General features: G+C 42.2%; 1 protein-coding gene across 2 annotated transcripts in view; it reads left to right on the forward strand.

The window, feature by feature from the left end:
• The window catches only part of SEC14L1 (SEC14 like lipid binding 1), a 42,688-nt gene extending 15,884 nt beyond the window's left edge, over positions 1-26,804 (forward strand). For both annotated transcript variants that reach the window (XM_071764716.1, XM_071764717.1), the window contains exons 3-16: positions 7,838-7,987; positions 8,078-8,209; positions 9,565-9,693; positions 9,926-10,160; positions 10,870-10,979; positions 11,657-11,846; positions 14,797-14,885; positions 15,821-15,891; positions 17,481-17,652; positions 17,969-18,103; positions 19,668-19,802; positions 20,393-20,644; positions 23,334-23,512; positions 24,075-26,804. In XM_071764716.1, the coding sequence (XP_071620817.1) occupies positions 7,838-7,987; positions 8,078-8,209; positions 9,565-9,693; positions 9,926-10,160; positions 10,870-10,979; positions 11,657-11,846; positions 14,797-14,885; positions 15,821-15,891; positions 17,481-17,652; positions 17,969-18,103; positions 19,668-19,802; positions 20,393-20,644; positions 23,334-23,512; positions 24,075-24,180 (2,085 nt within the window). In that variant the 3' untranslated portion in view covers positions 24,181-26,804. The remainder of the gene's footprint in view (positions 1-7,837; positions 7,988-8,077; positions 8,210-9,564; positions 9,694-9,925; positions 10,161-10,869; positions 10,980-11,656; positions 11,847-14,796; positions 14,886-15,820; positions 15,892-17,480; positions 17,653-17,968; positions 18,104-19,667; positions 19,803-20,392; positions 20,645-23,333; positions 23,513-24,074) is intronic.
• Positions 26,805-27,298: the final 494 nt, after the last annotated feature.

A 27,298-nucleotide genomic window follows, 5' to 3' on the forward strand; every position in this document is an offset into this window, starting at 1 on the left:
GCAAAAGAAGACAAGGGGGAACAGGGATTGTGCTCTTCTGTAGAGCTGATAAAACCAGAGAAAGAAATGTTTTCATGGCCACCTCTCCTTATATTTGGTTTTCTTTTCCTCACCTCCTGGCTTCCTGGAGAGTTTCTCAGGAATTTAATTTCCATTCCACTAAAGGAAGAGACGAGCTGAGAAAGCTCAGTTTAGTGGCTTCACTGGCTTCAAATGCTTGTCTGGAGACAAGGATACAGTAAACACCAAGTCACTCACTTCATACTCTAACAAGATCAAACGAAGCCCTCGTGATGTTAATAATGAAATGGTTTCTGTAGTGATCTTCAGTGTCTGGTCAGGTCATAAGGGCTGCTTAGAGCATGGGTTGTTTAACACCTCTGGGTGTCTGAAGCACAGGGAATGCTTCCAGACCTGTGCAGGATCCAATAATGTCTATGTGGTCATTACTGACTCAATGTGTTAGTCTCTCTTGGATTAATTGGGTCCTTGCTCATCTGAATATGAAATGTAAACCTGAGCAATAATTTTGAGCACCATTTCAGTGCAGTATCATACACAGAGTGTTATAAGAATTGGAATTTCATCCTGCAATAAGTTCTTGAGCCACTGACAGTTTTTCTTCCTAAAAACCTGAAAGCCCTGTTGGAACAGAGCCTTGAAGAATGTCTAAGATGGTTTTTCAAGCTTACTTCTCTCACTGTTTGAGAAATTAATCAGCCTTCAGTGGGAATTCATGAACAGAATCTGTGCCTCATAATTTCTACAATAAGGTGAACGTGTGTGGTCTAAATTTGAAAGCCCAACCAACCAAAAATATCACAAACTAAAAGGCCATTGTCGTTCAAGGATTTGATGCACAGTTATATAAAATGTAATTTATGAAAATTTTAAACTAGCTCTGTTTTGAAATATTAATGCTGTGGTGTATTTCTGCAATGTCAGAGCAGTTGGGGCATCTTGGGAGTGCTTTGCTTTGGTAACCCAAATGTGAACAATGCAGGCACTGCTTGTTCTCAGTGCTGGAAGCTTACACTAAATATACTAATGAGCATTTAATCAGAAGTCCTAGGTCAGCAGCACTTTGTACACTTGGGTAATAAACAAGAACTTTTTAGCCTCTGGAAAGAAATGGAATGCTTGGCTTCGTGGCACTGACTTCTCCTATAGATTTTTCTGTGGGACTTGTAGAGGGGTTGTTTATCTTTGATACTCTTAATAGGGATCATTAATACTTAAGAGGCCAAATTACTTCTTGTATCAGGGAGTGGAGGGTGAAGAAAGTGAACCCTGTTCCCTCATGCAACAACAAGGTAAAATGATTTTGGGCTGTAATGGAGGGAGAAGAGGGACAAATTAAGACCAGGATGCAGTTGCCAGTATAGTTATTAATGATAGGGAGAGAGTTGTGCAAATTTTTGCACAAATAGAAGGTAAGGGACTTCTCCCCCTTGCCAGGTGAATGTCAGTCAGTTCTTCTTGTAAGAGATTCACCAGAAGATGTCCCAGGACACGGGGCAGCTGCCCCCTCAGAGCCTTCTGCAGGGCTGTCAGCTTGAATGTTCTGCCAGTTCTCTGCTATTCACACCCTTCTCAAGTACAGCTCAGCTTGGAAAGCCTGGATTTTCTTCTCCTTAGTGAAATTCTGCTCTTCACTGAGTGGAAGAGCGTTTCCTGTTCCAAAATAATGTACTAAAACGAAGTTTTATCCAAATGTGGGGCACTGGGATTTGGTTTATTTTTTTTTTTAACAAAAAGCACAGAGCTTTCCTTTTTAATGGATGTTCTTTGCCTGCTTTATTTGTCTCAGTTCTTAGGACCTTTGCAGTGGCTCTCATTGAGGTGAGGGTTTATAGGTTTTAATTTAGACAAAGGGCTTCCATGCAAAATATTTCCTGATGTACTTTCTTACTGCTTAAATCCAGTTCTGTGATAACTCCTTATGCAAACATTTGCTTTGCTGATCTTGCTGTGATAGCCAGCAGGTTAATCATTGGTGAATCTGGCTGGAGGAGCAAAATTGTATTCTGTAATCTGTAGTTCTAATCTGATTATTGTTAAACACTTTTTAAGTAGAAATTGCTGTGGAAGGCTTCCACTCTCATTGTTGCCCTTTTAAAATAAAGCCAGTGTTCTCTGTTAAGAGAAGTAGTAGAGAAGGTCTCTTACATCTAATATCAGCCTCTACAAATACTAATTTTACATTGGGTTATCAGTCCAATACTTTGAATATCTGACTGGTCTTATATTGCTGGCATAGTCTGGGCCAGGATTTACAACCAAGTGCAAAATTGTCTAAACTCCCTCATGTTTGTCAAGGACTAGAAAGGTGAAAATAGAAGTTTTTTGTGTTTCAGATTATATGCAGCCTTCATTTATAAGTCTGAACCTGCCTCTTTCATGCTGCCTGGGTTGTCTGTAGTCCCCATAAGCCTTGTTTGGCTTGGATAACTAAAGCTTGCTTGGTCTTTTCCACAGAGAAAGAGTTCTTAGCACTGACTCACTGCCAAGCAGCCTTTGTCTCACCCCAAAAAGAAAATAACTTCTCTCTTTGTAGATGAGGACATTTAATGAAGCAAAAAAAACCCAACAAAAACCCACAGTGGAGAAAGAACCACTTAAGCCTACATTGAACAAGGGGTGCTGTGTTGGGAGATGCTATGCTGTTGGGAGAAGTTAATTGCAAAAAAAGCAGAAGTTTAACTGTGCTGTTTGCAAGGCTGATGGCAGCAAATGGATCATTCTAGAGGACTCTCTGTCCTTCCAGAACTGGCTTCACAGAAATCTTCCTTTCCAAAGAGCTGCCTACCTGTATATTAAAGATTTTTTGTTTGCTTGTTTGTTTTGTTTCCCAATCTGCAGTCCAGTTCATCTTCCCTCTGCCTGGTGCCTGGGGTTGTTACCTTGCAAAAAGTTTTTCTAGAGCTTTCTGAGGTATAGCCACTCTAATCAGGGAAAAAAGCAGATGCTTTCTTACACACCCCCCCCCCGAGCTGATTGTAACACCTGAACCATCACCCATGAGAGGCACTGGCACTGAGATAGGCACTTTGTAGAAGTGTAATTTTTTAAAACATGTGTGCACTATAAAAAGAATGGTAAAAATCCCTGAGCATCAGTATATGAAGGATGAGAAGGTACTTGCTGCTCTCTGAGAGTTAATTCAGAACTGTTGCTTTTCAAATGAAACTGCCAAGAATTTGAAACCTCTTGGTTGCCCTTCCATGAATCAATGTTTTTTGTATTGACAAAAATATAGAGGTGCAGGGTGAGACTCAGGGATGATCAAGCTGCTCCTCTGCAGCCTTTCTGGCTGGGGCAGCATCCTGCTTGGGCACTGACCTTTGTGGTTTCCTGGGTGCTTATGAATATTTTAGAAATTCCACATGCTCAAAGTGGGTAGGAGAACCTGGTGAATGTTAGTATGAGTCTGCAGATCAGGACCCAAACGTGGTCAGGTATTGCAGGCAGAAATTAAAGTTTGTATGTGGCACACACAGAGTGCAGCTGCCTGGATTTGATTGTCTGGATGGATCTCCTGAGGTGCCCTTGAAAAATGTTGTGCTGCCCTGGAAAGGTTACTGCATCTCTGAACAGCAAACATCTAAAAAATATAACAGCTTGTTTCATTCAATTGAGCTCTTAAGAAAACATTCAATATGCTTAATTTTCTAAATGGTGACCAAAATTCCTACTTATTTCACCAGGCTAGAAGTCCTCTTTTGAGAATTCAGCTACTGTAAGAATAACACCACATTATAAGATGGCTTGCAGGTTTTGTCAGATCCTTTTTCTTCTTTTATGCATAGGAGTTAGGTTTGAATCATCTAATGGAAATGCTGAACAATCCTTTTCCTTTAAGGCAGGAGACTGGGAATATATTAATCTGGTCAGTGAAGCTGAGTAACTTATTTGCATAAATGACTGACTTTCCCCATGGAGGACTGAGCACATGCCTATTATCAAGGTATTTTATTAGCCCTAGGCATGATTTGAGGTGCAAACAACCAGAACAGAGTCTTTGGTTCTCCTGAAAATTGGATTGGGGTCATATCTAGTTACTGTTCTAAAGGTAGTATTTTGAAAGGATCCTTTTATTACCAATATTAAAATGCCAAAATCTAAGGGCAGCGGCTGAAAGTAGAATTCCCTTGGGTAGGAAAAATAACTGCAATGGGTTTAAAATATTCTCACTTTTCAGTTGCTTTCATGTCTTTCAACACAGCTGAAATACTAGCAAAGATAAAAGTAAAATAAATCCTGTTATTTTGATTCTCCTCTGAACAGGAGTTGCTAAGGGAAGCAGTTGGAAAAGAAGCCCTAATATAGTGCTATTTTGACTGAAATTATGCTTGTCAGTGTTCTTACTGTTAACTTACATGAAGGAAGTTAAGGGTTTATATAATGAGCCTGTTAAATTTAAGTTCAAGCTGCTTCACCATACTGTGTTTTTCTTGGTGCACAATGCCAGCTTCTGACGTATCTGAGTACACAAATGTTCCAGAGGCTGGTGGGAAATAGTAAAAAGTACATTGTTAGGGAGCAAGAGAACTGGCAGGCTTTAAACCTGTTTTGTGGAAGGTCTGTGGATCCCTGGGTCTCTTAGCTGAAAAGAAATTGCAACTTCTCCTGTCAAGCCCAGCACTTGCTGGAGAAGCTTTGAGGATTTGCACTTGTGTTATGTATTGGAATCTTCACACATGCCTTTTTTTTTTTTTTTTTTTATGTGACTGAAGAAAATGGTACAATAAAATAACATCCTTGCAGCATCCTTTTTGGATGCATTTTGTTATACAGAGTTTTGTTCTTGCATGGAGTCCATCAGGATTACTGCAGCTGCTTTGCTTATGAGGACCTACTTGTCCTTGGTGACAGTGCCATTGAAATCCTGAGAGAAAGATGTCCAGTATCTCATGGTTTTATTTGGAAAGAGACCTATCATCCAGGAAAAATGTGTGGCATCTTATCACGTCCTCTGCTTTATCAGACTGCTAGAGGAATGTTGGATAGTGCAGTTCAGTTATTTCCTGACTGTAAAGCTGGAGTTGAGATAAAATTTCTCATTTAGAACACCCCAAAACCACAGAAAAATCCATCCAGTTATATTATGACATAAGCAGCAGCACCTTGTGATCCTCCTGAGCTCTTTTAATAGCTCCAGTCTTGGTGATGCATGTGCTGCTTTGACTCATGTGTCTCTGGTTGGGTTGTACCACAAATTACAGGTTTGTTTCCTCTGCTCTGTTGGCCCATGCTGAAGCCAAATCTTTCAGTGTCCTTCTTACAGTCTTTAGCAGGTTTTTCCCTGCCTACTCTGCACCCTGAAAGAGAACTGTTTGCCAGATGTGGAAGAGGCCTGAATCAGATGGAAGATTTTGGTGTGGCTGCAGTTTGCTATCATCACTTGTTCATCCAAAAAAGCTGTGCTGAGAAATGATGGATTATAAGAACATATTGATAGTGGTACAGAAAGCAATAAAATCAGCCTGGCTTAAGAACCACATAAACCTGACTGGGATCAGGTTTTGATGCTCTGTGCCAGTTCTTTAGGGAGAGAGACTCCTGTGTCTCTGGAAATCTCTTGGAAACCTTCGAGTATTTTGTTGCATGCACAGAGCCTGCCAGCTTCTGGCAGATAATTATTTTGTTCTCCTCAGTTTTCCCATTCACAACAACAATTTCTTCTTGGGTAGTTTTTTGCTCATGGTTCAGTAAACACTTATGAGAAGGTAATGTTTGTAATTTGCAAGTGTTCACAGGGCAAATGGGAAGCATTTTGAGGACTGAGATGAGAAATGCATTAATTCCTGCAATGGAGGCTTGCAGAAGCTTGGATTAGATGGAAACTACTCATTCATTGTCATCCATAAGTAAAAATATTATGAAAATAGTGAACAAAATAGATGCCTACTTTCCCTTCCCTCCTGTATATAAAAATTGTTGCAATGTAAGGTCTTCAAATGAAATAAAAGTGAATGAAGCAACCCGAAAACCAGAAGTATTTCTCAATTCTGCTTCTAGAATTTTTTTCTTTCTCTGACTTAGGACAACATTTAACTGCAGTCAATATAAGTAGGGATTAACTTAGAAAAAAATGCTGTAATTTATTCAGTAAGGAGGCTGAGATATCCTTGAACAACTGTAAACTCTGCATTCTTCTGACCAGAACAAGAGCCTTATAAAAGAAATAAGAAACTTCTTATACCATTTTTAATAGGACTCATACTCCCTTTCTCTTGGAGCTGTGAAGTTTTCTTCCCCCACTGCTTGTTATTGTGTTACAACACTAATGCTCTGTCACTTCTATTGTGCACACATCTCTGAACCTAGAAATTATTTCTATTCTTAATTTAAACAAAACCATCTGTGCACAGATGAAAAGTTTGAGAGAGAGAAAAAAAAAAAAAAAAAAAAAGGAGGAGTCTGTGTACTCCCTGACTGGTTGTACTTCTAGGACATGACAGAAGAGCTTTATCCTGTAAAAGTGCTTTAAAAATATGCACGAGGGCAAAAAAGCTGGCACTGTTTTAGTGCCTTGCACCACTGTCACCATAGTAACCCTGCATTCAAGCTAGGTTTGAACACTGGTAACAAACAAAGTGTTTTTATTCTTATAAAGTGAGAATGAAGAGACTTTTTCTCTTCCACTGCCACCACTGCATACTTTCTGCAGCTGTTGCTTATTTTCTTCCACACCCTCTCCCTGTTGGTGCTCTTTCTGTGCTGCATCCCAGCTAGATTCAGAGCAGTTCCAGTTATTTAAAAGGTCAGAGTAAATATTTTAGCTCTTTTAAAGAGTTATGTCATGTTCTGCTCTCAGATTGACTTTTTCTGCAATGGGACAACTTGCACATCCCACCCTTTCACTGACAAGGTTCTGATAGTAGCAAAAATGAAAGAATTCAGAATTTGGGAAGAAGCCTAAAGAATTTGTTATTTACTATGCACCCCATTATAAAAACAAACGGGAGGGGGAAGTACACTCATGATTATGAAAGAAAAGGGCAAAATCTGGAAGGTGTGTAGCATTCTTCAGTCACAGTGGTTCTAAAACAAAACCTCAAGTTTACTGATGGGGATAACAGCCATTTGCCTCTTACCTGTTTTACTGATCTCAGATTCTGGACTATTCTTTCCAAGCTTGCCAGGTATTTAAAAGATGAACTCACATAGTCATATTCATTAACCAGAATCAAAGTTACTGCTAGCTCTGCATTACTGGAAGAAGTTTGACTTTTCAGAGGTATGAAATGGTCTCATACAGGCTTCCTGTATGTTGTTGGGCAAAGCTGTAAGCTGATAAACTACAGTGTAATCATTGTGAATATTCTGTCCATGGGAAGCTTGAGAGCTCTGTTAGCTCAAGGAACTGACTTTGAAATGTTTTTATGAGGCCTTTGGGAGCTATATGGAGAACCCTCAAGACAGCTTGGAGAAACACTGATAATTAGCATGTGCTTTTTTTTTTAATTCAATGCATAACTGGTTTGTCTTGTGGTATTTTAAAACTAGAGGGTCTTATTTTTCCTGCTGACGTGAGGATTGTCATTGTGCACAACGATTTCTATTTGAGAGGCAGGGGAGAAACGGGGTAATTTGTGTGTTATCTTTACCTGGAAAGGGCTATATTAGGAACGTGTCAATAAATGGGTTGCTGGGAATGCACTGTGACTTTTTCAGCTCTAACATGGACTCCAGGAAGGTTCAATCCCTTCTCCAAAAGGTCTGAAGCACAGCGTGTCTCCGAATACTGGTCATGTCAACAAAGGAACCTGACGCACACCTCTGGGAATCAGGTGTGATGATAGCTTGTTTTCTTCTCTTTCCATCTTCATAGGCATATGAAAGAAGGTTTCCTACGTGTCCTCTGATCCCTATGTTTGTAGCCAGTGACACTGTGAATGAATACAAGAGTGAGGATGGATCCATCCACGTGATCGAGCGGCGCTGCAAGCTGGACGTGGACGCACCGAGGCTGCTGAAAAAGGTGATGAGGTTTCAAGTGCCTGTTCCATCCTTCTGGATATCCTGTCACATCAGTCTGGAATCCTAACAGAATCTGTGTCATCTTCTTCAGATTGCAGGGGTGGATTATGTCTACTTTGTCCAGAAGAACTCTCTGAACAGGCGAGAAAGGACTTTGCATATAGAAGCCTACAATGAAACCTTCTCTAATAGAGTGATTATCAATGAACACTGCTGTTACACAGTGAGTAACAGGCTCTCAGGTGGAGCTAAGTCAGTGTTTAGATTTCAGAAGTCATACACACAAGTTGGCTTTTCCCTTGGAAGAAAAAGTTAATGCACCACCATGAGTGATAATTGTTGTTGTTGTTAAATGTAAGACACTTGCTGGAAGAACTGAAACAAGTTTGGCACCCTCTTGCATTTGGACATCTCTGAGCAGAACACAACATAACTTGCTGTGTTTGACAGCTCTCTTGAGGCAAATCTGGTCTGTAATAGCAGCCTGGGGCCTGGTGAGGCCATGGTAGCCTCCCAGAGCTGTTAGAAGATAGCTCAGCATTGTGTATTTGCCTTCTGCTCAGCTCAAACAAGTGCTCATCAAGTCAGCTCCAGTTTAACCTAATTTTTTCCACTGTGGCTATTCTTGGACTTCATTGCAGATGGTTTTTGATAGGAGTCTGGGGACATGCTCACTGCTGTGCTCTGGTCATGTTTTTTTCTGAATGGCTTACTCAGTACTCGTAGGCTCATTCAGCACACATGTATAGCAGGAAAACTTTGAATCAGTGTTAAAGGTCAAATCAAACCTAGCAAATGTAACCCATTTATTTGTTTTGTAGCATTCTTTTTGTGTGCAGGTGATAACATTTTCTGTTCTGTACAGAGCCATGGTTAAAAGGTCACTGGGTGTCAAACCCACTTGACACTATTATCTGATTATTTTTTATTATTATTACTGCAATTATTTCCAAGGCATATTTAAAAATACTTTTTCACCTGCAATTTTTTTTGATGGGAGTTCTGTTTAAATGGGGGAAATTCTGTACAGAATAGTGCATGTGAGAAGTATGTACAAACCACAGCACTTCTCCTTTGCCCCTGTTCTACATGCACAAACCCAGAATTTAAAGAATGAATTGTATTTTAAAATTAATTCTTGTTAAAATTAGTTTATAGTTGACTTCACAATTGACTTTATGAAAGGACAGAGATTCTCAAGTGTTGTTATAATTATGATTAGAGCTTATTTATACTGGATGAGCTGTTCTCGTGCCCCAATTCCCTACTGCAGAAGCAGAAAATAAAGTTGTGTTGTTACAAAGTGTTGGTACTGTTCCAAGCCAATTTGAAGTGGAGGCTCACCTTCAGGCATGAGGACAATGGCATGCTCAGAAATCCAGCTTTCTAATCCTTAGTGCTACTTTTTTTTTGAACTGTGTTTTGCAAATCTGAACTCTTTTGCAAATGAAGCAAAAGACTGCAAATTCCACTTGAATGCTTTTGACTGTGTGAATCTGTAAAATAAGAGGCTTCAGTTGTGAGGAAACAAAGTACTAAATGGGCAGCTAAACAGCTTCACCTCCTTTTGACTATTAGGTTCATCCTGACAATGAAGACTGGACCTGTTTTGAGCAGTCAGCAAGTCTGGATATAAAATCTTTTTTTGGTTTTGAAAGCACAGTGGAAAAGATTGCCATGAAGCAGTACACCAGCAATATTAAAAAGGTGAGATTGCAGTCCCAAAGGAGGTGCCTGGCTCCCAGGTACCACAGGGCAGTGGTACCACAAAAAGTGGCTCTGCTCAAAAAGCTGGGCTCTATACTCTTTAGCCTGTGTGTGGGGGTCTGTTTTCAAGTGGAACCTTTAGAGTTCTGGCCACTTAATGGGTTTCCAGCCCAATTGTTTCTGTGTCTAAATGGGTGGGTTTAGTAGCTGAAGTAAATTTTCCTTTTTGAAGGGAAAAGAAATAATAGAGTACTACCTGAAGCAGATGGAAGAAGAAGGAATAACTTTTGTTCCTCGTTGGACTCCTCCTGTTGCATGTAAACTGGAGAGTAGCACATCCCACACAAGACAACCAGTTTCACCTGCTATTAATATACCAGATTCTGCCACAAAGGAGGTTGTGAACAATAAGGAAATCCTCAATACCTCAAGCAGCCCCTCGGAGCCCACAGCAGGAACCCCTGATGGTATGGTGGTCTGGCTTGTTTGAGTGGGATTCTTCATGCTCTGGAGGCTCTGCTGCTTCTCATGGGCAGCTGAAAGTATTCACATTGACTCTTTCTTAACATAAAATGTTAAGGTGCAGACTTGCAAAGCAGTAACATGTGGAATAGCTTGGAGAGCTGTTCTGAACTGGTCTTTTTAGTAGATGAAGATCAGATATGAATAGGAAAACTCTTCACACACTGCTGTTCACTAGGTTGGAGATGGATGGCCTGCTTCTTGCCCTGACAGTCAGAGATGGATATGAATGATGGGGAGGAAAGGACTGAAGCTTCTCTGGAACTAATCTGCTTTATCTTTCTTCCCCTGTTAATGAGGGAATTTGGGAAAATTCTTACACTGGGAGATTTAGATCAAAGCTTAAGTATTTCCAGAAGCAGCAAGTCCTGTGGTGCTGTGGATTGACAAATCTGAGTAGCCTGGCAAAATGCTTTTCCAAATGCCTGTTTTTACTCCTTAGTTGCAGGAGGAGAAATAATCTTCTTGGTTTACCATCAGGGTGACTCTGTGTGTTGCCTTGCTCATCTTTTCACTGATGCAAAGAAACTTTATTCAGCTCTGTGAAACAGGGAGCAGCTGCTTCTCTGCCTCAGACAGCAGCATATAAGATTGATTGTTACTCTGGCTGGGTCAGCCCAGGACCACTCTAATCACATGTACATCTCCTTTTAGACAAGCTGGATGCAGACTACATCAAACGTTATTTGGGGGACTTGACCCCAATGCAGGAAAGCTGCCTCATCCGACTGAGACAGTGGCTCCAGGAGACACACAAGGGCAAAGTAAGTTGTTGTTGGGCTCTGTGGCTCTATCTCAGAATGTGATATGCAACTTAACTCCTGTTAAGTGGCACTGTATGATCAGAACAGAGTAGACTGGCAATAGGAGTTGTTCATTGTGACTTTCCAGCTGACTTTGCTAGCTGAGGTGCTTGAATGATCAATGTCAAGAAGCCAACACAGGGAAATAACCTCAATTTTAAGAGTCTGCCTGGTTCTACAATAAACTTTTTATGTTTGTTTGCTTTGGCCAACCATATTCTCCAATCTGTGTCCCTGATTGCAGCACTGAAAGGGAAGCAATGTGGCTGGTTAAATCAAATCCCTGATAGCAGGGCTGGGGGTTTTCCAATGCCCCATGATTTTCATGTATATCTCAGCTTCCTTTTACTTAGCAATGAAATACAATCTGGTTTTTGTCCCTAGATTCATTTAAATTGGCCAGACTCAGTATGGTCACACAGGTGTAAATGATTTACTCTAGAGGTCAGGAAGTCTGAAGGTAGCTGCAGTACCTGACAGGGCTCATGGTTTTGCTGCAAAGACTGATTTGCTTGAGTAACTTCCACTGCTAGATACCATCCTCTTGGTTCAGGGCTTCATGCTGTTCAGCTTCTGTCATTTAGGGCTTTTTTTTTTTTCCCCCCTAACCATTTGTTTGATGGGGTTTGTTTTAACAGATCCCAAAGGATGAGCACATTTTAAGATTCCTGCGTGCCCGAGACTTCAACATTGATAAAGCAAGAGAAATCCTTTGCCAGTCACTGACCTGGCGTAAGCAGCACCAGGTAGACTATATTCTAGACACCTGGAACCCTCCTCAAGTCCTCCAAGATTACTATGCAGGTGGCTGGCATCACCATGACAAAGGTATGGTCTGTAGGGTGGAGATAGAACAGCTTTTTTATGCTCTGAATTCAAGGTGATCCTTGTCCCTCTGTTAACTGGAGGTAGCTGGAAAGATGGTCAGAAATTCAGTTGTTATGTACTAAATGCATTCAAATTGATGTTGCCAGCTCCTTAGTTGGTAGGAGGACCCCTAGGTCCTAATCTTTCTGACTGATAATCACATATTTAACTCTCTGAAGAGCTCTGCTTTGCTAGTAACTTAAAAAAGTTATTAATTACACTACTGTAGTGCTCTGCGAAGCTTAGAAGGGTATTATGCAAATGCTGAGTATTCTCTTTCAGTGATTAAAAGATGTTTGTAAATACATTTATCTCCCTAATCATATTTCTGATGTTGCAAAGTCTACTGATGGCATAAATGAATACTTATTTGGCATTACAATCAGCTTAATGAGGTGAAGTGGGCTGTTGCAAAAACATCAAATAAAGCAGGTTTATTTAAGAAGGAAAGGAGCTTTGGCTGAATTCCCTTTGTCTGGTGAGCAGATCTTTGAAACAGGGACAGCTGTGCCTGACACACTCCCTGATCCCTCCACTTACTTTATCATGCACTGATCTTGTTGCTAATACATACACAGAAATGAAACATTTTGGAATTTGTTGCTAGAGGCAAGCTGGATTCTTTAGATGAGGAAATTATCTCTGAGTTATCTGTGTTCTGATTCTGTCTTTTCCCTGTTGGGCACAGTTGTTTCTGCTGTTTCTTCCTGTTGAAAGAAGCAGATGAAGCAGGGCAGGATGCTGTCAGCAGGAGTGGCTTGAGACAGGGAGGACACAGCAAAAGTTTAATCACTGTAAAGCTGGAGAGCTTGAGTGGCTCTTTCTCTGCTGCTCTGGCTTGGACAGACCTCACACTGTGAAAGTGAAAGAATATACTTGTAAAGATTGCAGGGGAAAAACCTGTGAATAAGTTCTCCCTTTCTCTCAGTTCCTTGTCCTTACTTTGCAAAGACTTCCTGTGTCAATAGCACATAACAGCACCCTGCCAGTGAACAGGAAGGTAAAGAATGCATCAAAGGGTTTTTTAATGTTTTTCTGAGAAGTTCTTCAGTCTTGTGGTGAGCTTCATGCTCCCCTCCTTTCCCCTTCAGTTCCTTTGGTCTCTTTTGCAGCAAACCCCCCAAGTAGAGCTTGGGTTTGTCAATAATGGAAGCAGAAATTCAAAAATGCACAGTTCTCTATAACAACATTTTATGTTGATACATTCTTTTTTTTTTAAAGCTTCCTTTCTAGTATTGCTCCTTTCCTCCCACATGCTCTCAATGTGCCAAACTTAAGCTGGCTGAATTTAGCTTTTAGTGCTGAAGAAAAGGAAGCAAAGGAAGCAGTGATGATGAAGCATCTTGTCTCAAATGAGCTATTAGTGCAAAAGAATAAAAGATATTATTTTGGCTTGCAATTGGCACAGCTTTCTATACATCTGCCTGGTTTTTCTTTTGACAGGAATGCTTCAGGCAAGTGGCTTTTTAAATCACAAAGCTCTAATGGAATATAAAATACACAGTGCTAATACAGCCCTGTCAGTTGAGACTTTCCTTTGTGTGTCATTTGGGTGGACCCGAGTCAGGAAGCTTTCAGACTGGGTTTGGATGTGTGTGCATCTGTCAGGGAGGGAGATCTGCCATGAAGCTTAAGAGCACTTTTTGTTTGGGGTTTCAAAAGCTAAACACTACATTCCAAGATAAGTGTGTGCTGATGTTAAAACAACATTTTCTCTTAGAGCACCTGATAAAATAAAGAACTGTGAACTTTGGTGGGGGTAGTGTCTTTGCCAAATAAATAACTTGCCTTGACTCTGCAGCTTTGTTTGTTTGTTGTTTTTTTTCTTTTTTAAATATCATATCTCATTTCTCTCCTTGTCTCCCCAAGGACTTAATGATAAATTGATACCTCTCTCTGCAGTTGGTAGAGGGAGGTGAAGCTAAACAGACAACAGGGCTTAAGGGCGATTTATATGTAGAAAGCTTTTTTTTTTTTTAATTCTGTGTCCTAGCATATTCAGTCTTATGGGTTGGTGATTATTTAGCTGGTGTACTGGAATAGATGGAGCAAAGATTAAAAAATGCATCACAGCTTTGAGAGAAGATGGAAGTTGCTTCAGACAATTACTTCTTGTTATGAAGAGCCAGAAATTTAAAGTTTGTTTCTCTAATTCAGCCAGTGGAGTTGTTAAGATTAAAGTCTCTACAGTGTCAGGATGCCCCAGTATGAAGCAGGTTGGCCACAAAGACACAAGGCTTGGATGTGGAGGGTCCATCTGGAGCTGAGCTCTGGAACAGAGCCTGTTCCCAACAGGCTCAAGCTGCAGAAGGGAGCTGTGTGCCAGCTCCTCATGAGATGTGATGACAAAGCTGAAAGGTGTGACTTCAGCAAATTCTGCAGAAAGCAAGTTCCTGGGTTAACACTTTATTTCATTAATTCCCAGCACTCAGAAGGGAACTGCTTTTCCAAAATGTTTGCTGTAAGCTCTTCAGAGCAGTTCTGCACCTTGTCTGATGGAAGGCTTACAGGTTCCGTTGCAGCTCCTCAGTTATGGTCATGGATTAAAACTTTTCCTTTATTTTAGCTGTCCTGGAAGCTAATTATAGTCCTGTGTCTCTAATTGTGTGTGCCAAGATCTTGTGTGTTGGAGTCTTTTGAACTTTCCTTGCAGGTACAGGAGCTATTTTGGCATCAAGGTGTCTCTATTCAATTTTCACAGCTGATTTACAGGCAGTCTTTCAGTGCAGCAGGACTGGGTAGAGGTTTTATTGCCATCTGCTCCAGGTTCTCCCTCTTCCAGCAGTACAACAAAGGTTGAACCGTTTATAGCTTGTTTCCATTTTTAATTTTAGCTTAAAGCTAGTTCACTCAGATTGTCTTTTGCTGGCAAAAGAAGGGCTATGGTGACAGCTTTGTTCTCATTATTCAGATGGTCGCCCTCTGTATGTGCTGAGGTTGGGGCAGATGGATACCAAAGGCTTGGTGAGAGCTCTTGGGGAAGAGGCCTTGCTTCGATACGTAAGTATTTCTGCAGCAAGTTGCTAACAATGTGATATTTTCATTTAGAACTTTTCTCCTCTGCCAGAACATTCATCACTCTTGAATATTTCGATGTACTCTTGGGCCGTCTGGTTTTGGTTTGAATACATCTGAAAGCTCCTGGTAGCTGCTCCTTCTGCATTCTTTCCAACTGCAAACTGATGGTGGAAAGGCGTAGTTCTTGGCAGCCCCTTTGCTCCTTGGTTAGCATTTGCACAGATTCTTCTGCAGTTTGTGCAGTGCTTCAAACTTCAGTCTCTGCATTTGTACAGAAGAGAAAATGCCACGCTCAGATTTTGTCAAGCCTGTGTGCCAAAGATGAGATTAATTTCTTTTTGAAGAAAAAGTACATGCCTGTAGCTTTGCCTTCTCTAAAGGCATCACTCAGACTGTGTTCTTGTGGATCTGCTCAGTTTCCAAGCAGAAAGCTGGCAGAATTCCAGGCTTGCAATAATATTTTTGACTCTCAGTAATGGTAGTCGTGACTATAGTAACAAGGAGAAGCAGGGGCTGGATTTTACTACTTCTCTTCCCGTGGCATTTCCAGGCACATACTAAATGTTGTTTGCCCTCATTCTGTTTCAAGGTTACTTTCTATGACTTAAAAAGGGCTTTTAATTTCTGAGTAAACCAGACATCAATGCTTAAAGGAGCAGAAGTGTAGGGAGACTTCTTGTCTGGTGTCACTCCTGGCTCTCAGTTTTCAGTAGGATCTTGTTTACATTTTTACTGCTTTTATGGAAAGCAATGTTTATTTTTCAACAAGATCAACCTATGGGGCAAATGTAGTGGTTTCTAGGTCATTCTGTGGAAAAAAAGGTTTATGCTGGTTTGAGCTTATGGGTTTTTGGGGTTTTTTTATCCCATCTACTGAGTTTAAGACTATATTCTCTAAAACATGTTGTCTTGTGCAGGTTCTTTCCATAAATGAAGAAGGACTGAGACGATGTGAGGAGAATACAAAAGTATTTGGCAGGCCAATAAGGTAAAAGAGAAGAAATGGATCTGCTCTTTGGGAATTACCTGGATTGACAGAGTTGGGGGGGGGGGGGGGGGGGAACGTCAGGCTATGTGATTCTTCTGAGCAAAGTTTATTATAAGGATCAAGCAGAGGAGAGGCTCTGTGTCCCACGTGCAGGTACAGGCAGTCACAGTTCACTGAGATGGTTCCTGGGTACCCCTGGAGTGAATCTGCATGCTCAGGCCTGAGGGACACACACCACCTGCTCATGGTGATGCTACAAGGGGGTGTAAAGCTTCTGCTCTTGGATCTCTGCAAAGCATAACTCCCATTTCTCTTTCTGGGGGGTTTTCTAGACAGACATTGGCTACAGGCTGCCAACAAAACATGATATTATTATGGGTAACCTTTCCAGTAGTTTCAGGTATTGTTTTCATTTCACTTACTCATCCTTAGTCCAAACCAAGACTTGTTACACTCAGTTCTTGTTTGCATTCTCTATTTATTAGATGTGGTGAACCAACTTGTGATCCAGGGCAAGGCTGTGAAGCTCCTGTGAAACCTGGGACCTAGTTATCCCAGTACTGGCAGGATTTCAAGTGAAGTTCAGTCAAAATTGGCATCTTTAAGTCATTGTAGGGGTCACTTATGAAAGTATTTAACTGCAAGATGGATTTAAGGGTGTGGAATGAATGTAGGAGTGGCCCTGAAAAGAAATCTTTCTTGGAATCTTTTCAATTTCTGACTATTTCCCTTAATCTGCAAAGGTTCAGGGATGTCTAATACATCTGCTTATCTTTTCCCTATTAAAGAACCTGCTGTCCAAGCACTCAGTGGGAGGTCAAATTCAAGAGTTGGATTTCAAGTGTGTAACCATTAAATTGTGCTGCCTACTCGATCTTCATTTGTAGAAGTAATCCTGAAGGACTGGATATTAAACATTTAAAGTGAAACACAGAAGTGTTTGCTGTTTCACAGAAGCCTTATGCATAATTTCATGGATGGGAGCTGGTGCAGCACAGCTGTAAATCTTGGATTCATGGCCAGGGAGACACCTGAACTTGCAAAGTAACTAAAGCAGATGCTGAAGTTCAGTATTTAGAATTAAGAACATACTTCTGCCTGTAGAAAAAGCTTCCCTTCCTGAGATCTGAAAACAAAATTAGCTTTGACATGTAATGGCACTGTTATTGTTTGTGTTTGTGGGAAATCTGCATGTGAATGTTAAATTGCTTTATTGCACTGTGACCACTTAGTAGAAGCAATGGTTTAAAGTTTGGTTTAAACCAATGGTTTAAAGTTTGGGCCAGCTGCTGACAGGATCTTTTTTGGCTTCATATTAACCTTCACCTGGAGTCTGAACTCTTTGTGAGGGAATGTGCATGGTGTGCTGAGTGATCTTTGCACATCCTCTGGAACTGGGCTCAGCTCACTCTGAGACATTTTCTATTCTAAGGATCTTAAACTCCAATGTCTGGAGGTAGCAAAGAGCAAGGAGGTGAAATATTAAAAAAAACAAACTATATGGTGGGGTCTGCACACATTGGGCATTCACATAAGAAAGGAGAACTTTGATGCCATTGAGATTTCTCTTTTTGTTTTTCCAAATGCAGCTCTTGGACCTGCCTAGTAGATCTGGAAGGCTTGAATATGAGGCATTTATGGAGACCAGGAGTCAAAGCATTGCTGAGAATCATTGAGGTGGTTGAAGCCAATTACCCTGAGACTTTGGGTCGTCTTCTGATCCTAAGAGCACCTCGAGTATTCCCAGTTCTTTGGACACTGGTATGTTTGTCATTCAGGGCATTCCTCAGCTCTCAGTGCACTGCTGCACACTTGTGGTTTGTTAAAAGCACTTTAGAAATCAGGTTTTATAAGCAAGAAATGTTTCCATTGGCTCCATCTCTTTTGTAGGATTCCTGGAATGAATTTAAAAGCACTGCCTAAGTACTTGCTTACACAGTTGGTTAATTTAGCTTTTTATAGTGTGAACTTTGCATAACAAGGATGGTAATTCCTAATGCAATCAAAGAGATTCCTTCAAAATTGTTTCCAGAAAAAAATTGAGAGCCTAATCTATTCTGTTTTCCTTTGTTTGTAGGTTAGTCCATTCATTGATGACAACACCAGAAAAAAATTCCTTATTTATGCTGGAAATGACTACCAGGGTCCTGGGGGACTGCTGGATTACATCGATAAAGAAATTATCCCTGATTTTCTTGGTGGAGAGTGCATGGTATGAATTTAAACTAGTACATATATCAAATTATTTGTAGGGTTTTTTATTCTTTAAACAAAGAAGCCTAGAAGCACAGAATTATCCCTAATGTAATTTGGAGGTGGGAGCTTTCATGTAGGATTCCAGGCTTAGTATTTTCTTCCAAATCCACTTTAAAAGGAGAAGTACAATACATCTTTAAAATTAATACCAAATAATGTGCCCAAGTGGCCAGGCACAATTAAAAGCCATAAATTGCTGTTATTTTTTGGGTTCAAACAGGAGTGGTAGCACAGCACTGAGCAAAGAACTGTCACCAGCAGCTCATCAGAAGATCCTGTGTCACCTAAAAGAATTAAAGAAGAATTAACTGATACTCTGAGAAGCCCAAGGAGATGTGAGGCACATCTGCCAGCAGGTCTCCTGGGCAACAAACAGCCAGGGCTCCTTGTGCAATGTGCACACTGACCACAACAAACAAATAAAGCAATTTATTTACTGCAGGAGACTGTAATTTCTCAGTCGTGTGCTCTAATAGGGCTGCTTTCTCCTTAAATTGGGGGTGTCAGTTTTAACATCTCAATGACTCTGTGAGGTTTGTTTTCTCTGTAATGTTTTTGACAACACAGGCTCACTGGTGTGACTGAAGTGTAGGAGTGCAAGTTGGGCATTTTCTGGAGCCTCCATCACAGTAACACATTTTTTTTTCCTGAACTGAGCTGTGCTAACATATAATTTCAGGCTTGCTTTTCAAGCCCTTGAACATTTTCTAGATTCATTTCAGTTTCAGTCTTGAAATTTCATCAAGGGCTGCTCAAACAGAGCTTCAAATTATAATAAAGCACTGTTAGACATGTTGGAGCATCTGTTTATCTTCAGTGGGCTGCTTTTTGCTGCAGCAGTAGCTTTCAGTAGAGAGAGTTTATGCCATCTAACCTGGAGCTTGAGAAGCTGGAAAAATTCACTGCTTAAGTAAGCAAAAGTCAATGTTACCAGAAAAAAAATTGCTGCAATACTTCCTGCTGGTCCCAGACAGTAACAATCTCTTTTTCTGCTTCTTTACTTATGGATATTTAAACAAAACTGACTTCTCAAAGCTCCTTTCAATTTTTAGTAGTAATTCAGCTATCAAACACTTCTTCTGCCCTAAACACTTCTATGGAACCTATTCCTGATCAGATAATTGTCTAACCTTATTACTGGAGACTTCTTTCAGAAGAGAATTGCTTAGGGAAGTTGTGTCATTTGTCCCAGTACTGAGCTTTAACAGTTGTAACTTCAAAGCTGTTACCTTCCTGATTGCAACAGCCTTTTACATTTTTGGAAACTCACTGTTTCTCCCCACCATGTTTGGTTTCTGTCAGCTTGGTTCTGCAAACCCACCTCAAGCAGATCACTGTAATATAAATTTATTTATGTATGATGTACAAGCTATAGAATTCCTTCCAAACTCTGTTCTTAATTTCTTCTTCAGAGTGCTTGCTGAACGTGATGTTTTGTCTCTGAAGCCAGCAGGCAGAGGGGGTGACAGGGTGTGGATGTGCAGAGAGGATGCTTTTTAATTGCTGTTTGTGCTCTGTAGTGTGAAGTCCCAGAGGGTGGGCTGGTTCCCAAGTCCCTCTATCGGACAGCAGAGGAGTTGGAAAATGAAGACATAAAACTTTGGACTGAAACAATCTACCAGTCTGCAAGTGTCTTCAAAGGAGCTCCACATGAGGTATTGCAGCCTCCCCTTCTTTTCTTTACTCTCAGCCATCTGCTCTGGACTCTTGAACTGAAAATGGGTTAGAATTTGGTTATTTAGTTGCTGTGCTTCCATCTTGGTTTTCTGTAGTGCTGGCACATGATTAATGCCTCTGGTAGCTGAAGCTTGTGACCATTCCTCCTGCCACCTTGGCATTTGATAAGAAATGAAATGATATTGATATGAAATGAAAAGATATGAAATGATGTAGTGCACTTCCAGATATCTGAAAAGAAATGATATTTCTTTTAGGAAATACCACTGATTTTCATTCTAGTCAAGGCTACATCCTTCTAAGCAAAGGACAAATTGTATTCTCAGAAGCTACTTGAAAGCTTCCAAAACTCAGGTTAAAGTAAGGATACTCCTTAGGTATTTAGGTATTTTATACCCTGGAGGTATAAATTTGGGAGAATTTGTAGCTACTCTGCCTTTTTAAAAGCCTAAATTAAACCCAGTAACAAAACCTCTGGGTTTTGCAATTTTTTTTTTTTTTTTTCTGGTAAGAGTATCTCTCCTTACTGAGCAAATTGCTTTTCTCTAACACAACTTTTCTGTCTCAGGTTCTCATTCAGATTGTGGATGCCTCATCTGTCATCACGTGGGATTTTGATGTCTGCAAGGGTGACATTGTGTTTAACATCTTCCATTCCAAAAGAGCCCCCCAGCCTCCTAAAAAGGACACTCTGGGAGCCCACAGTATTACATCTCCTGGTGGCAACAACGTCCAGCTGATAGACAAAGTCTGGCAGCTGGGACGTGATTACAGCATGGTGGAGTCTCCTCTGATCTGCAAAGAAGGGGAGAGTGTGCAGGTGAGGCTGCTGAGTCCTGGTACAGGAGCAGATGGAAGCTTGCTCCAAAACTAGATGTTCTAATTCCCAGTTGTTAATTGATGATGGAGTGGTGATTCAGCTCTGGATTGTCTGCTTGCTTTTGGCTGACATTTCAGCTTCCATCCATGGTGGCAATGCTGCAGGGAATGGGGATGGGATTTCCAGGGGATCTGCTGTGAGGAGAGGAATGGGGATGGGATTTCCAGGGGATCTGCTGTGAGGAGAGGAATGGGGATGGGATTTCCAGGGGATCTGCTGTGAGGAGAGGAATGGGGATGGGATTTCCAGGGGATCTGCTGTGAGGAGAGGAATGGGGATGGGATTTCCAGGGGATCTGCTGTGAGGAGAGGAATGGGGATGGGATTTCCAGGGGATCTGCTGTGAGGAGAGGAATGGGGATGGGATTTCCAGGGGATCTGCTGTGAGGAGAGGAATGGGGATGGGATTTCCAGGGGATCTGCTGTGAGGAGAGGAATGGGGATGGGATTTCCAGGGGATCTGCTGTGAGGAGAGGAATGGGGATGGGATTTCCAGGGGATCTGCTGTGAGGAGAGGAATGGGGATGGGATTTCCAGGGGATCTGCTGTGAGGAGAGGAATGGGGATGGGATTTCCAGGGGATCTGCTATGAGGAGAGGAATGGGGATGGGATTTCCAGGGGATCTGCTGTGAGGAGAGGAATGGGGATGGGATTTCCAGGGGATCTGCTGTGAGGAGAGGAATGGGGATGGGATTTCCAAGGGATCTGCTGTGAGGAGAGGAATGGGGATGGGATTTCCAGGGGATCTGCTGTGAGGAGAGGAATGGGGATGGGATTTCCAGGGGATCTGCTGTGAGGAGAGGAATGGGGATGGGATTTCCAGGGGATCTGCTGTGAGGAGAGGAATGGGGATGGGATTTCCAGGGGATCTGCTGTGAGGAGAGGAATGGGGATGGGATTTCCAGGGGATCTGCTGTGAGTAGAGGAATGGGGATGGGATTTCCAGGGGATCTGCTGTGAGGAGAGGAATGGGGATGGGATTTCCAGGGGATCTGCTGTGAGGAGAGGAATGGGGATGGGATTTCCAGGGGATCTGCTATGAGGAGAGGAATGGGGATGGGATTTCCAGGGGATCTGCTGTGAGGAGAGGAATGGGGATGGGATTTCCAGGGGATCTGCTGTGAGGAGAGGAATGGGGATGGGATTTCCAAGGGATCTGCTGTGAGGAGAGGAATGGGGATGGGATTTCCAGGGGATCTGCTGTGAGGAGAGGAATGGGGATGGGATTTCCAGGGGATCTGCTGTGAGGAGAGGAATGGGGATGGGATTTCCAGGGGATCTGCTGTGAGGAGAGGAATGGGGATGGGATTTCCAGGGGATCTGCTGTGAGGAGAGGAATGGGGATGGGATTTCCAGGGGATCTGCTGTGAGGAGAGGAATGGGGATGGGATTTCCAGGGGATCTGCTGTGAGGAGAGGAATGGGGATGGGATTTCCAGGGGATCTGCTGTGAGGAGAGGAATGGGGATGGGATTTCCAGGGGATCTGCTGTGAGGAGAGGAATGGGGATGGGATTTCCAGGGGATCTGCTGTGAGGAGAGGAATGGGGATGGGATTTCCAAGGGATCTGCTGTGAGGAGAGGAATGGGGATGGGATTTCCAGGGGATCTGCTGTGAGGAGAGGAATGGGGATGGGATTTCCAGGGGATCTGCTGTGAGGAGAGGAATGGGGATGGGATTTCCAGGGGATCTGCTGTGAGGAGAGGAATGGGGATGGGATTTCCAGGGGATCTGCTGTGAGGAGAGGAATGGGGATGGGATTTCCAGGGGATCTGCTGTGAGGAGAGGTTTGCCTCAGGCTCATAGTGATGGAGATTGATCAGCAAGGGATGTAGGGAAGCTACCTAGAATGTAGTGCACATCCAGAAGGCACAAAGACCTGCCTGGTGGTGTCATTTTGATCATTATTTTCTGAAGCAAACAGACTATGTGTGATGAATCTCAGTGTCTTACCTCAGTAGTGAGAGAAGTCTGGAAATTAAGCCTGAGCCTTTCTGTGTTTGTCCCTCCAACACTCACCTTCAGGAGGCCCCTGTGGCCAAGGTTCCTGAAGTTTTTTTATGGCATTTGCAACCTATAAATTCCTTACCAACTGAGATATTACAGCAGCACATTTGCAGTCTCACTCTGTAACTGCTGTTCCTTTTGACCTGAAATAAGGATTGAATGGGCTGCTTGGAAATGGAGCTGCTTCAGTCATCTCATTGGAAGTGTTAGACTGGAAATATTGGCAGTGACCTCTTGAACTGCCCTTTCCCTTCCTGTGAGGCAGGGGGGGCCTTGACTGCACTTTTCAGTCTCAAAGGACAATCATTAATGAAACTTCATGGAAAAAATTAATATTCTTTAAAACAAGAACCTTGCCTTTTCAGTGTATTTAAATTCTAACCTCCTTGACCCTTTCAAAAAGCAGCAGGAATCACTGGTGTCCTGTCATCACTTTTATGAGCATGCTGTGTGGGAAGAGGTGATCAGCACTGCCAGTTGGCTGAGGAGCTGGGATACTGGCACTGGGGAAAAAAAATTCTGGGCACGTAGGCAGTTTTTCTAAGCTTGGAAAATCAACTTCAAGCCTACAAATCTCTGTGTTCACAAAGTTAATTTTCAATTCTTGCTGTGGTTATTCCCAGGGCTCACATGTGACCAGGTGGCCTGGCTTTTATATTCTCCAGTGGAAATTCCATAGCATGCCTGCCTGTGCTACAACCAACCTGCCTCGGGTGGATGATGTTCTGGCATCTCTACAGGTCTCCTCTCACAAATGTAAAGTGATGTACTACACAGAAGTAATAGGATCTGAAGATTTCAGGTATGTCAGGCCAGGGTTCATCCAGGTCAGCTGGTGCCAAACCTTTCTGATCCTTGAACAATCAAGTCAATGTCAAAATCGTTTAAATACGAGTAAATTGTGAGGACTTGTGTTTTCTTAGGCCTCAAATAAAACCCCCAGAGTCCCCCAAAATTTAACCAGTGCTCACACTGGGAGCCACTAATGTATAGAAGGAGTTAATGAGGTATCTCTTTGTAATCATCACTGATCAAGGTTGTCTGCTTTGAAAGCATTATGTGAATTGTTGGGCTTGGCAGGTTGTCTTGTAGAGATGAATGCAAATCAAAATGGAATTGAGTCAGCTCACTTGCCTGCCAGTTGATGCACTTGACTAAAATCAGTTCTCAGTCTCTTTGAATGGCATCTGTTTTTCATTAGGTGTCCTCATCATCTTATGTGGTGAGGGAGAAAAGCTTTGGTGTGTCTGCAACAGAGCTATTACTTGCTTTTCATTCAGCAAAAAAATTCAGTATAGATCCATAGCAGAAATCAAAATCCTTGTGTGTTCTGAAGCTTCAAGTTACTTTGGTTTTTATTGCAGGGGATCTATGACCAGCCTTGAATCAAGCCACAGTGGATTTTCCCAGCTCAGTGCTGCCACCACCTCTTCTAGCCAGTCCCATTCCAGCTCCATGATTTCCAGGTAGTGCCACAAGAGATGAAAAGCAAATGGATGAGATGGCTGGACCCTCGCCTGTGGCAGCTGACTGCAATATTCAACTGGCAATTGTGCAAAAAAAAAACCCCCCCACAAAAGCCTTTTTTAGATAGTAAAGTAGCTGTTTGAATTTTAAAGTTAGTGGTTTTGGTCCTTGTTAGATCCAACAGCTTGTCTCCTAACTTTAACCCTTTTTCCTAACTCAGCCATAAATATTTTTACAAGTGTGCTTGCACAAATGCTAACTCTGAACACAAGGGCTCTCACTGAAAGGAAAAATAACCAATGCATCAGTTAAGAATCATTTTTTTTTTACCTGTGTAAATGCTACAAAGCAAAAAAAAAAAAACCCTACCAAAAATGCTCTGTAGTGCACTAGAGATCAACTGCAAGTCTCCTGTCAGGACATTCCTTGCCATCTTAAGAAACCCTCTGTGATCTTCCAGTGCTGCAAACTGTTCTCCCATTGCCACTCAGTGATGTCTGAGACAAAAGCAGTTGCTGGATACTTGACTTTGTGAGTCCATTTTTTCAAAGCATGCCCACAGAGCTGTGGCCAGGCTGTAAACACTAATGCCTTTTGTATGAGCACATTTTTGGGGAGCTCTGGGTCTTGATGGGTTAAAGCATTTCCTTCTTTCCTTGGATTTATGCTTGAAGCTTTGTGGAGAGAGAGGCAGAGAGCAGGCTCTCCCTCACTGGGTCACACTGGGCTGATCTGGACTTGCTCTGAGGATTTGTTCTGTGCTGGAGCTTCACTCTCCTTCCTTAGCACACTCCATGTGAATTGTTGTTACTGAGACTGCTCTTACCAGGAATTTATGCAGAGCTGAAGTTTGCTTCTTAAATCAGTCTAGAGGAGGTATTGCTGACATCCTTCCTCTGCACTTTTCCAGTCTTCCTGCCTCCTGTCCTTCCCTCTGCATGGCAGAAACTGAGCACTTCAGTTCTCAGCACTGGGAGCTCAGAGTGCTGCAGTGGGGGATGCTCTGAGCAGTGTCTGCTTGGCTGTTTTCCCCACTGCTCCTTCCAGCAGTGAATTGCTCTGTTGGATTTTATCCCTGTTCCACCTGAGGCCCAGGCAGTTCTGCTGGAACTCTTCTTGTTCAAGTCTGCTCAGGTATTCTCTCACTTCGAGCCCTCTCTCCCACACACAGCAAAAGGTACAAAAGTGCTGAGCAAAGGGCTCTCAAAAGGCAACTACAGACCATGCACAGTGAAGCAGAAAAGGTTTCAGTCTGAAATGCACCAAGATTTACATAATCAGACCCTTTCAGTCCTTCCTCACTCTCTCAGGGCTAAACCATCCAGGCTGAAGGAGCTGCTGTGCTGGCTGCAGTCCTGATGGGAAGGCAGGATGGGCTCTGCTTAAAGTCTTGGGGAGGCAACAGGGTTGTGAGTGGTAGAGGAGCTTGTAGAGGTCTGGCACTTTCAGAGCAGATACTGGATGTCCTGGATGAGCAAAGCTGGTTCTGAATGCTCTGGAAGCCTTTTACAACTGCAGAGCTTCTGAGAGGCAGGTTCTGGCTGTGGAACCTGGCAAACAGAGGTGAAAAAGATGTATTTTAGGAACAGATTTAGAGGTGCTGGGAGGCCAGTCTCCTTCAGCTGAACCAAGCTGGTCTATCTTGTTGTTTTCCTGGACTTAAAAACTGAAGATGGAGGTTAGGCTGTCACTTATGCTGTCACAGTGTGCTGCTGTGTGGGACAGGCCACCACACCAGCATCTCCCCAGCTGGTGTGTGCAGGGCTGCCAGACACACACTGGGGCTGCAAAGGGGGCACCCAGCTTGCTGGAGAGGTGCTTTGGTTCTTGAGGTGCAGAAACCAGTATTCCCAGCTATTCCCAGCTATTCCCAGGCACAGGGAGCTGATGCAGCAGGAGGCAGGGTGAAGTTAATGTCACTCATGGCTCTTTGCAAATGCTACTTTGCATTTTTATCAGCTGTAAGGGTGAAGATGGACCCCTTTCTTTTTTTTCTTTCTTTTTCTCTCTCTCTTTCTCTCTTTCTCTCTTTTTCTCTCTTTCTCTCTCTCTCTCTCTCTCTCAGATGGCGATTTTGCTGACAACTGTAAAGAAACTGCTCCACCCAGCTCTCCACATCTGTCCAGAGGTGTCTGGCTTTGTAGACCTTTTTGAGTTGCAGTCACTTTTCAACTCTGAAGATCTGTATTTTGTTTCTCACTTGAGCTGGCTCAGAAGTGGCACTTTGGGTTTTTCCTGCTGTTAATCTTGACACATCTTTTAGAGCTCTCAAAGCACATGACAGCACAGACAGCTGGAGAGAGAAAATTCCAGTAAAACAATAGTTAATCCTCTAAGCAAAGTGCTGTGGCAATATGACTTGATCACTGCAGTCTGACTAATTAATTTCCCACACTCTGGTCTTTTCTTTGTGTGATATTACTGCTCGTCTTCCTTTTCTCAACCAATAGCTCATCTGTTGGCTTTTTCCCTGTTATCAGTGTCCTTCTGCACTTTCCTGTCTACTCATAAACTGCATATCAAATTCTGTAAATGTTTTGTATACATAATACCTCATTCTTGGTAATAATATAGTCTTTAAAAGATTTTTTTATTGTTATCAATAAATGTGAACTGTTTGGAAAAAAGGTGCAGCCTCTTTATTTCATTCATTTGATGCAAAACTTCCAGGTTATTTTATGTGCTGAATTCAATGTGACACTTCCCTGTCACATAACAAAATCCAGCCTTCCCCACATGTACATGTTGGTTTTTTTTTTTACTAGCCTGTGAATACACAAATGGAATCAAATACTGTGCTGGAAAACTCTTCAGGTAACCCTAAAAACAAAATGGTTGCTTTTATGCATTATATGATGACTTTATACTCTTTTATCACAGTTTGAAAGGGAGCTTCACCCTCAGCAGTTCTGCTGATTGCAGCAGCAGCCCTTGTGAGGAGGGTATTATTATGTGTATTATCTGAAAGCATGGGGACAGAAATGCTCTCATTTATCCCTTTGCAGGCTGAAATGTGTCTGACCACCTGAACTAGCAAATTCAAGAACTTTTCCACCTGTTTACTTTTCTTTTTTTTTTTTTAATTTTTTTTTCTTTCTCCACCCAGTGGCCCTGCTGGAGG

The sequence above is a fragment of the Heliangelus exortis genome, chromosome 20 (genome assembly GCF_036169615.1).
Source record: "Heliangelus exortis chromosome 20, bHelExo1.hap1, whole genome shotgun sequence".
NCBI lineage: Eukaryota > Metazoa > Chordata > Aves > Apodiformes > Trochilidae > Heliangelus > Heliangelus exortis.